Raw genomic sequence first — 11919 nt, forward strand, 5'->3', positions numbered from 1 at the left:
TTCTATGTACACTTCACCGTTAAGGATGTTTTATTCACAATACATGTCAGTGCTCGTTCCAGGGCAGCCTATTCTAGAAATTTCGCGTGTGCCATTGGAGGAAAAAAATAAAGGTCAAAGTTGACATTGTGCAATATTGCTCCTACCTTAAATGTGTGAATGTCATAGAAATAACCAGAATGAAGTTTAGAAATCACCCACATAGGTTGGTTTCATTAAACAATCTGTATAAATGTAAATTAATCGTTTTACTCTTTGCATTTGATGTACTAGAATTTTCTGTTAGGCAACGACTCGGCCTTCAAGTTCAGGTTAGGTAGTGCGCATGCGCATAATCCTTCTGGATATTTCCTCACGTGGAGTGATTCCCCTTCAGTGTGTCAGATCCACGCTCACGAAAAAACCGGGGTGCAGTTCCACGCCGACTCGCAGACATCAAGAAATGGTAAGACACGTCGTCCAAAACTGTCACCATTGCTTACTAAACTACAGAGTCAGATAGACAGCCAGCGGACCGACCACATATTTGACCAGGCTTCATATGGCTGCTAAATTATCGTTAGCAGTTAATGTTATGTTAGCTACATTTAACATCGAGTCACAAGGTCAAGCCGCGGAGAAGCTGAGTGGGAAAGGGGACATTGGCTAAATACATTCATGTTTACGTCATGATACACTGTGGAAAACGTTAGAGGAGAAGACAGACGGGTTTTATATATTTCAATTCTCTATCGTTAAACTTGCAGGTGCAGCTACATACTCAGTGTTAGCTAACAAATATTTCTGCACACTCAGGAAGATGAGTTGGTTTTTCTATCGTCGTATGATCATCTGGGATCCGATAGATGTGTTACGAAATGAATCGCATACCTTATTAGAAACTGACCCTGGCATTCATAAGTGCAGCAGTCACATGTGGCTGATTAACGTGTCTGTGGGCACATAGATCAGTATTCAGACAGGTGTGGTGCGATTATCTTTGAAATTGGCTTCGGTTGGTCGGATTCATCTGTCATATTGCACAATGCATGCCCTTGCTCAATGAAAAAGAATGAATTAAATACGCGTTTAAATCATTTCCGGCTTCCGCTACGTAGGCTGTGACCCCATGACCTATCCGCGTACAGCCAATGTCCAATCAGAGCGCAACCCTCTTAATATAGTAGCAGAAGTAGTAGGCTATGTGATAGTAAGCTGTTTGTGTTATAACTGTTTATCTGCTGACATGCTGTGAAGAACGTTGACTCTAGCAGCACTAAGTAGTACTAGAAATACAGATGGTATGAATATAATACCAAAATTGTCAATAGATAAGATACAGGGCCCAAAAGCTGCAAGCTTTACATGTGTATCTACCTAAAACTACCAGAAACAGTCCTGTAATAAATCCTACCCTTTTATGAAGCTTATAACAACTCAGTGGTCATTTTGCAGGCTGCAGTTTGTAGTGCTGTAATACTTAGATGTGTTAACACTGATTGATTTAAATGGGCTGGGCAAAATATTAAAAACACCATAGTATAATAAGTCTTTGCAGCTGATAGTTGGAAAAAGTGAGGTTAATCATAACCATCTTATGCAACTTGTACCCCTACCACTCTGTAAAGTACTACAGAGAGAACCTTCTGGAAAACTGAACAAACAGGCCTCGAGTGTTATCTTGACATGATGAAAACATGCAGGATATTTCATCACCAGTCAAGGCTGTTACCATAGCTCAGTGTTATACCCAAAATTCCAAGATGCCTGTGTTTTATCATCAATGCATTTCATGAGCAGTCCTCTAGTTAAACAATGAGTAACTAACCAACCCACCTTTGGCCATCTACTTAATCTGATCTGTCAACAAACTGGGACCTGTCCTTCTCCCAACCTTAACTCCGTCCTCCTCTCTCCCAAACAACCTTCACCCAAGGTCACGCATACATCTGCTGTTATCAGACTGTTGGCAGCTGGTGTTTTAAATCTTCTAAAGCTGCTGTCCTCCCGCATTCATCTGCTGGTTGTAACTTGAACTTCACGCTGCCTGAAATATAAGATATAATGAAGAAATGATGACTTTCATTACACTGGGTTTTGCAATAATTGACTTCACAAAGGCAGCCTCTGTGAAGGAGCAGCTCATTTATGGTTGAGACACAGTCCTCACTTAAGATCTCTGTAGCCTTAACCTGTGCTTCCCCTCCCCCTCTCAACTTCCCATCCCCCTTTCCCTACAGAGCAGCCACAATTGCAGATTAATCACTCCTGTATTTCAACCTGAATATCTTTGTGTATTAAAAATATTTGTAACTGACCACTATCAGCTTGGTTAGAGATTCTATCTTATCACAGTGTATGCTTGCAGATGTTGCAAAACCCACTCAGTGGGTGGGGGGGGTCCACTGTCTTTGGGGTTTATGCAACACAAACCGTGTCTATGACCCAAGACAGCCCCCTTGTGGTACTATGGGGTTCTAACAGAAAATATAAAAACTTTATTGATGGTGTGACAAAATTAAAATATTGTTTGATAGTTATTGATATTATTTGCTAATTTTCTGTCTTTGTGGTCACTTGCAGGCCTTCAGAAAATTCCTCCCCTTGTTTGACCGTGTGCTGGTGGAGCGCCTCACAGCAGAGACTGTAACAAAGGGCGGCATCATGCTGCCAGAGAAGTCTCAAGGCAAAGTGCTGCAGGCCACAGTAGTGGCAGTGGGACCTGGCTCTGTCAATCAGGTGATAACCTTTTCTCGGCCTCATTGTAAAGCATATTTTCTAGGAGCTGTGTTGGCTTTTATAGTTATTTGGCTGTGAGAAATCATGGGTAATGTTTGGTGTGCTGTTTTCTCTAGAAAGGGAACTTGGAGAAAGTCAGTGTGAATGTTGGAGAGAAGGTACTCCTACCAGAGTATGGTGGAACTAAAGTCACTCTGGAGAACAAGGTGCAGTAAATTTTCAATTCAAGTCTTTTCAGTTGAATAGGTTAAGTGTTATTTCCTTTGTACCTCCCTTGGCTAATTTGTTTTCTTACTCTAACCTTCAGGACTACTTCCTGTTCCGTGATGGAGATATCCTTGGAAAATACGTCGAATGAGTCTTCATTTTTATTTTAGTTGCTGTAGAACATGTCAAGTCCTTGTTATCCCTGGAGCGAAGAAATTAAGTTGCCTCTTTCATGTCTGTTTTTCTTTTTTCTATGTTATTGCAAATGTAAATAATTCTAATTGCATTTTGTTAAAATAATAAAGGTGAACTGTTGATTGTTGTCTTTTTGTCTATGGATTTCATACATTTCCTGAAAATGGTCAGTAGTTGATATTCAGTATACTTGAGAGAAATACAGTGGAGTCCACAAACAGAAATGAACATTATTTGTCAAGAACAAGAACCACTTGATATCATTTGACCATTGTCATTTAAAAAAATGACTTGAACTATATTCTTAGTATATTGATATCACATTTTGTGACCTATCCAACAACTACTATCTGTGCCCTGTGTATGTACCAGTTGCCTCCCTGTTCACTTTAGGTGCAGTGCACACAATAGAGTAAACCTAGGTGCTTCATTCTCGGATTAATAAGTGCTCCTGCTGTAATAACATCAACTGCCTCAGGTGAACTGTTTGTCAGTCGTTTTTTTAGGAATATGCACCTTCAACGCACAAGACAAGGTAATAATACAGGACCCTCGTGAGTTAATATTGTACTTACATATGTAGTGCAACTTTTCTGACAAGTCTGAAATAAAACACCAAAAATCAATTGATAAATAGTGGATCTTGGACTTTTGGGCCCCTGAGGGTCTGGTGCTTGCTTGTCTCTGTTGGCTGCCCTGTCCAGCCTTGACTTTTGTGTAGTTTAAGCCATAACAATGCATCGTGTTGTATAAATTGGTAATATATTTTATATGTAAAGGCTTTATCCACAGTGTAACTGATATATAGCTGTAAGACAGACGATGTGTCCGAGTAAAAAGTACAATATTTCTCTGTCAAATTTAATGTAGTACAAGTGTGAGTCAGAAATATAATATTTATTTTTCAATGGACTGAAGAAGAAATATAAAGTTTTTTTTTACTTTTAACTATAACTAGGAAGAGATAATCTTTTTATTGTTTCTCTTGTTACCGGTCAATTAAATAATTCACTCCTCTATTTCTTCGACTGGCTCATTTTATATTTCATCTCCTTAGTTTTACTATTTTTGATGTTTCTTGGCACGTTTGTCATTTGTCTTTTTCCTATTTTCCCCAAACAACATGTTCTATTTCTTAATCTCCAGTTTTCCCTCATGTCTGTAACTATGAACGGTAGTGTCAGTGTGCCAGGGTGTCGAGTTGAAAACAGTAATTACACATTAGTTTGAATGGAAATGTTACAGTAAAGTAGAAGTGCCTGAAATGTGCAGTTGGTAACATGTGTAAACATAGTTACTTCACCACTCCTGGTGTCATGTAACATTTGAGTGTGCCGCTCCGTGTTCAGATCATATCCGAGTCTGCTGCTACAACACAGCCGCTGACGAACATCCGGGTATTCTGTCGAGATGGTCATGGCGGAGGGTACTGCAGTTCTCAGGAGGAATCGGCCTGGAACCAAGGCAAAGGTGCGTTTCACTCAGCAGGAATACGTGAACATTACTGTAAACAAGACCCCAAGACTAAGGAATGCCGTCTCATTTTAGTGGTGTGGTTTGACTACACGTCTTTTGTCGACAACTTGCTCGCAGACAACATATAGGAAGGGCCTGACCTGGAAATGGCCAGCTAGCTAACGTTAGCTTTTGCTCCGTCTAGTTCCTGGAGTAACGTCAACTAATACGACTGTGGGGCTTACTGTACATTTCGGAGCTCCGTGTGATGACCATTGTTGCTTTAGTAATCAAATAGCGGTTTTGGCGAATGAGATTTGTAGGATGATCCTCAAACACACAACCATGGCTAACTTGCACCCTAGCATAATGGTCTGTAGCTGTTTGCTTTGCAGGAAGCAGTCGCACCCCCAGCTGACGCTATCTAGCTAGGTTAATTAGCTAGTGTCAGGTTAGCTTCGGAGCTGTGAGTAATGAAGAAAACCGAAAGGCTGCTGACTTTGACGATGCGACATTCTCTCTGCAAAATTCACAAAACGGAGCTTTGCTTGTAACCATACTTCAAACTTGAGTTCGATTCTTGTGCACCATATGTCATTTGTCCTATGTGTTGTAACGATATGGTTTCACGAATCTGGTTGTAAAACGTCAGATGATAGCTATGTAGCAATGTTTATGCCACAATGCCAGCTTTGTCCGCTTGGAGTGTAGACTAAAATTGTCCTCCTTCCATGTATAGGATTTCTACAACTGGCCGGATGAATCATTCGAGGAGATGGACAGCACTCTGGCTGTCCAACAGGTGTGTTGTGTTGTCATGTCATGTCATGTTGTGCGTGGGTGTGAGTGCTGCCTTCCGATTGGGTTTGTGTAGTCTGTCAGAAGTGCATAGTGATATCATTGTGTGTATGTAAGAGCTAAGATTAAGTCGTCGAAGTAGCATCGATCAACAATTTCTAGATTATGATGAATTTGATATGTAATACGTATGAATAAAGTTGTCTTTTACAGGATACTTAATCAAAGCAAGCTATAGGTGAATTTGTAATGTGACCTAACACAACATTCACATGGCCGTGCATTCAGGGAAAAGGATGAATGTTTGCTGAAATGATTACCTGTGTCCATACTTGTCATGAAGACAGACCCATTAACACTATTTCAATGGGAGTGATGGGGGACTAAACCGCAGTCCTTATTCAGTGAGAAATTGCATTCCTAAAGTCACCTCTATCAAAACTCTTACTGCCTTCAAAATGTATAAGTTCTGAAATATTGAGATGAAAAAACATACAGTTGCTTCACTGACAAACATAAATCACAATATACAAGCAAATGTCTAATAATACTTGAGCTGACCATCTTCTAATGACAGCACGCTCCTTACTTCACCTTACAAGCACTGGTTATGAATGTCTATCAAAGACTGAAGATTCAATTTTATTTGAATATCTCACTCTTTGTGCCGTTACTTAGATTTTAATTTCACTTATTTCACATGTTTTACACAGAAGGTACTGAAGATGAGTTTAGTGCACTGTAACAGCAGTAGCTTGTTTGTTTTTGTACTTAAGTGGCAGAAAAGGAGGTTGCCTACCTCGTGTGGGTACCCTACCCTCTTCCCATTGACTTACAGTTCTGCAGGTTTCAAATCCACAGTTTGGCCCTTGTGACTGATCTGGCTAATTCAGACTCCTGAAGCCTCATACTAGCTTCAGCTGAACTTTAGGTGCTATTATTATGCAGAAGAAGAACTGGATTCTGTCCCGTCTTTCACATAGGAATCACATTAGGCTCTTTTCACAGACTGTAAGGAGGGCTGAATATTTAAGTGGCCATAAACTCTTTCAGTGTACATATGTTTTTGTGACAATTGAACCACAATATACTTGGAAAAAACACAAACTTATTTTTTAACTGTAATGGGCTTTAAAGACCAGGAAATGATATGTAGGTGATGTGATCAAAATCTCACTCTATGTAGTTTGATCACACAGTACACAAATGTATCTTCCTCCAGTTGTGTAGCCTTCATTCTAAAATGATTTTTATTTTAGTTTCCTAGAAAATCCCTGACAGTAGAATCATTAGTTAACATAGGCACTGTGGATTATCTGTATTATGTCTATATCAAGGTGATGATCACAATGCTGCTGCTGAGTGAGGGTCTGTACTAAAGTGTGTTTGATGACTCTGTTTCAGTACATTCAGCAGAACATTAGATCAGATTGCTCCAATATCGACAAAATCCTGGAACCTCCGGAGGGTCAGGATGAGGGGGTGTGGAAGTATGAGCATCTCAGGTATGTTCAAAAAGTTTTTCATGTAGTCTTGGAGTGTGGTTTTTTATTTAAACATTTTATTTATTCATTATTCCCAAGTGAGCAAAATGGTGTTAACAATTAGAATAACAGCAATGACAGAAAAAGAAAAAAACAAAAATTACAATAGAATTTAACAATATCAGTCTTCCCATGTTGAGAGTAGCATAAAGTTCATTCATGTATTTTGAGATATTTTTGACAAGTCTTATTGCCGTTGGCCCTTTATATCATTAATATGTTGGTATGGGAACGTGCTGCAAAGATTCAAGCATAAGGCAAAAAAAAAAAAGACTATTAAAAAAAAAACGTGTATATATATATATATATATACACACATACATACATACATACATACATACATATACATATATATATATATATATATATATATATATATATATATATATATATATATATTATAACTGAAACACTACCCACCACACAAATAGATCAAATCCAGATCAAGCCAACAACAAAATATTTTACAAAATACAAATATAAGAAAAGACTTCTGAATGACATGAACAATAAAGATGATGGAAAGGATAGATTCTCCACATTATGAAGGGAAACCTGATTCTACTGTATTTTTTACATGACTTGTTCATTTAAGTGAATCTCAGTTTCTCAATTTGAAGACACATCATGACATGCTTGATCCATTGTATAAAAGGGAGGGCAGGCAACTTTCTTATTTAAGAGGATTAATCGTCAAGCTAACAATGAGGCAAATGCTTTAATATTCAACTGATATGAAGTTATGTTGTGTTGAAGGTTTGCCAAATATTGCCATAAATTGGTAAGGTCTATTGTGTAGTTACAGATATACGATGACACGGCAACTACTGATGTTCAGGCATGGTGGATTTATATAAGAACGTGTAAGGGCTGCTTTCAAACATGTTGTGAAAATATGAGCAAATGTTGGGGTTAACGGAAAAGATGGATAGACGATTACATCAGGGAGAGTGGGCTCTAGCAGAGATGCTCTCAGACCTCTTCACAATAGTTGTGTTTTAAAATCTGTTCCCCAAGTTTGACCATTACCTGGTTGCTGAAGCAGAAATCATATGTAGATCTGACAGGATTATGCCCTCATGCTCATTTGTCTTTTTAGTAACTGTGCTCTTGTTCTGTTTGTAGGCAGTTCTGCCTGGAGCTCAATGGATTAGCCGTAAAACTGCAGGTAAATGATCTAACTCAACAGATACAGTTGAGTTTTTTATTTCATATTTGATGATGCATATATTTAAAGGTTTTGTGTGTACCTAAAGCAAATATATACATGAGAAGGTAATTAAGGGTTTTAAAAGAACACTTATTTGGAAATGAACATACTCTGCTGTTGGATAAGTGCAAGAATTCAATTTTACATTTAAAATATAGCAGCCAGTTTTGTACAAACTACTGTTAGTGTCGATGTCTCACCATTAAATTTGAGAACTGTAGACTGAATTGCACTGAAAGAGATGAAAGGATGTAATTGTAAGGAGTAGTGCTTTATAAGCATGTTCAGTGATGCTCGTCTCCTCCTTCAGAGTGAGTGCCATCCAGACACCTGCACCCAGATGACAGCCACAGAGCAGTGGATCTTTTTATGTGCTGCCCACAAGACACCCAAAGAGGTGAGTCAACACGGTGCTTCATTCAAAGCTCATTTTGTCATAAACAGCTTTATGCTGTACTTTCTATCACCTCTGAAGATTACTTTCACATATTTGAATCTCTAAACATGATGTATTTGTCTTTGCCTTTGTGCTCTTAATGACAGTTATGTGTGTTTTGTCCTGCTGCATCTACAGTGCCCTGCCATTGATTACACCAGGCACACGCTGGACGGAGCTGCCTGTCTTCTCAATAGCAACAAATACTTCCCCAGCAGGTCAGTCTTCTTCCTTGAACCTGTAAAAATGGATGTTTTTGGCCACTTGGAGGAGATGGAAACGAGCTATGTTTGAGAAACTGACATATCACCTTTTAGTGTGGCTGACTTGTAAGCAAATAGTTGCTAGCAGTTACAAAGCAACATAATTATTTATTTGCAGATGTGTTTCTGCCCACCTGGCAAACTTTACTTACAATATTCACTCTTTCAGCTGTTTTTTTCGGTTTAACTCCTGAGGGAAATCTGATTCTTTAGCTGATCAATTTCCACCAGCTAGGTTAGTCACTAATTGTGTCTGTTTGCTGGTGAGCAGGTAGATTTCATTTTTTAGAGATTTTTTTTTCCTGAAAGCAGCTGCCTGCTGCTGTGAGAGTGAACGAACAGGAATGTTACAGGCAGGACAGCTAGACATTGAGCTTAAACTCACTACCAAATCTTGGAAGGGAGTTGCAGATTTAGGGGATCCTTCTTAGTAGGTTCATCACTATGAGTGACCCCATTTCATATTGTTATTTGATGCATTGTCATTGTGAAAAGAAGATTTATAGTTGCTTTAAGGCTGGGGTATACTGTTATACTACTACTACTACTACTACTACTACTACTAATACTAATACTAATGTTGCATACTGTCATCTCCCCACACCTGACCAGTTGTTGTGAGAAGTGGGCCTGTTAGGGCTTTTCAAACTCCATAATCTCAGCCCTGGGCTTAGAATATACACACACACACACACACACACACACACACACACACACTGTTCACCCGAGGCTTCACCTAAACCCAGTGCTATTCAATTCTCACTGCATTTTCACTAACCCTGGGTTAAATATCTGTTTGACATTATCTACCCTCTTTCCTTTATCCCCGTTCTTTGTACCGCTACCTGTTAGCCTCAGGCTTAGTTCATATTCAGAGAATAAGCCCACAAACTCTGGGCTAACCCTGCTCCAGAGCAGGGCCAGCAAGCCTTGGGCTAAAATAGAGATTAGCCCACTTTGGAATGTGCCAGTGTGGACGGCTGTCGTAGCCTTGGACTAGGTGCAGTGTGAAAAGCACACTTGTCACACTGTTAGTTTCAGGAAATTTAAACAAATAATTGTTTGACCCTTTTACTGCCGTCATGTCCTGAGCTTTGGATTGCTGTGAAAATCACCATGATACCATTGCACTGGGTTACATTTGGTACACCATTTTAAACGGCTACCGAATGATTTGTCTTTCTAGGGTAAGCATCAAGGAGTCATCAGTGGCCAAACTGGGCTCCGTCTGTCGTCGCATCTATAGGATATTCTCTCATGCCTACTTCCATCACCGCCAGATATTTGACAAGTATGAGGTAGGTTTCTTTGGAATACCTGATGAAACAACACTTGAGAAACTTTAATTTTGGTGTGTGTATCTTTTCCATTGCTGACTACATTTTAAAGGTACAGTATTCTTGAATTCAGATTAAATATAACAAGGACCTAAATATAATAAAGACTATAACTGTAATGCAAGTAAATAATGGCCCTGTGCACAATAAAATGCAAATGTCAGGGATGACTGTCTAACCTACATCCTTATGTAATTTTAAGTTACTCTGTTTTTGCCGTGATTTGTAAAGCTGCTCAATTGAGCAACTAGTATGTTGATGAATCAAAATGCAGAATTTCATTGTTGCTGGTGTGTGTGTGCATTTGCGTTTGTGCATAGAATGAAACGTTCCTGTGTCACCGGTTCACACGCTTCGTAATGAAGTACAACCTGATGTCCAAGGACAACCTGATCGTGCCGATTCTGGAGGAGGAGGCGCAGAACACCTCATCAGCTGGGGAGAGCGAGGCCTAAGAAACAGCTGCTGCCATAAGGGAGACAAATGTAAAAACACAGTTTTACACATTACAGAGGAGACACATTCACACACCTGCATATACAGGACACACACACACACATACACACATATATATAAATATATATATATATACACACTACAGTGTATTAAGGCTCCTGTCTAGTAACACTGTCCATGTCCCTCCACCCTCGTCACCTGTGTCTGTCTCAAAGGAAGTAAGGGTAAAGAATACCAGGAGCAGAGTTCAGCCATGCCTGCAGGACAAGATGATGTTTTCTGTCCTAATTCCACTCTGTCTGTCTGTCATTCAGATTCACTGTGTCTCTGCTCCCAGTGACACACTTGTCTCTGGAAACAGCCCTGCTCCCACACTACTCCTTTAGGGATACCCTCTCCTTTAATCTTCTTTAAGCAGCTGGATTTGCAAAAACCTATGTAACCATGGTGACCTGTATTGTTGACGAAGGCACACACTGACAGTCCGCCTCCCCCTCTGTATATAACCCCCACTCCCCTCTCTCTTAATTCACTATCATGTTTTCTGATGGTGCTTCACTCTTTTGTGTCTGCTTCTGTTCTCTATTTGCTTGTGTTGCCTACCAGCCTGTTTGGGGGGTGTCCCATGAAATGGATCACTAAATTAGCCTGCTGACTTATAACGCTATTAAAACACAATGTAGGTGTGTGGCTTGTGTGGTAGTGAACAAAGACAAACTTAATCTCTAGCTTTGTAAGTGTACTAGCAGTCAGATATTCTTTCTCTTCGGCCTCTGAAATGTTGTTTCAGAGTATTTAGGAAGGCTTGTTGGCTAACTCTGATCCTGCTTTGTGACATGCCCCCATTTTAATACTGTGTCAAATGTGTCTGATATTCCCCTTTCCTTCACATAATAGTAACTGAAACCATGACTATAGGGGGGAGACTAAGCTGCTGTAAGCCAGTTTTTACCCCTCTAAGCATTTGATGAGTAAATACCACGAGGAGGGAATATCAGCTACATTTAAGTATTGGAGCACAACCTCCCTTCTTTTACCCTCTCCCTCATTAAGTTATTTTGTGGGAGGAGTCTTGTCAATCCAACCCACTTTTTTTTTAATGGACTAAAAAATTTTGTTACTGTCGACATTTTCATGATGTCTGTTAATAAAAAAGACCTATTATTCAGATGGTTGTGTGGACATTGATTATTTTCATTGATGCAGCAGTGCTTCTGCAAACCAGTGTGTAAAGTTTAAGGGCCCAGTGGCCACAAAGGCTGACTGTTGCATCGCCTCATACCTGGCTGTGTTTTCGCCA

The 11919-nt window shown here is 39.6% G+C and overlaps 1 protein-coding gene across 4 annotated transcripts; it reads left to right on the plus strand.

The window, feature by feature from the left end:
* Positions 1 to 310: 310 nt before the first annotated feature.
* Positions 311 to 11787, plus strand: LOC311262423 (MOB-like protein phocein). Of its 4 annotated transcripts, none has more exons than XM_084361784.1 (9): positions 311 to 445; positions 2563 to 2718; positions 5315 to 5377; positions 6778 to 6878; positions 8043 to 8085; positions 8438 to 8524; positions 8702 to 8781; positions 10013 to 10124; positions 10484 to 11787. In XM_084361784.1, the coding sequence occupies exons 1-9, from the start codon at positions 326 to 328 to the stop codon at positions 10616 to 10618; spliced, it is 897 nt and encodes a 298-aa protein (XP_084217910.1). In that variant the 5' UTR covers positions 311 to 325; the 3' UTR covers positions 10619 to 11787. The 4 variants fall into 4 exon arrangements, with proteins under 4 accessions (XP_084217910.1, XP_084217909.1, XP_084217908.1 ...); XM_084361782.1 differs by lacking the exons at positions 311 to 445; positions 2563 to 2718 and adding an exon at positions 4484 to 4590 and having other exon boundaries at positions 10484 to 10648; positions 10835 to 11787; XM_084361781.1 differs by lacking the exons at positions 311 to 445; positions 2563 to 2718 and adding an exon at positions 4484 to 4590.
* Positions 11788 to 11919: the final 132 nt, after the last annotated feature.

The sequence above is a fragment of the Pagrus pagrus genome, assembly GCF_965226575.1.
Source record: "Pagrus pagrus genome assembly, chromosome: 9".
Classification (NCBI taxonomy): Eukaryota; Metazoa; Chordata; class Actinopteri; order Spariformes; family Sparidae; genus Pagrus; species Pagrus pagrus.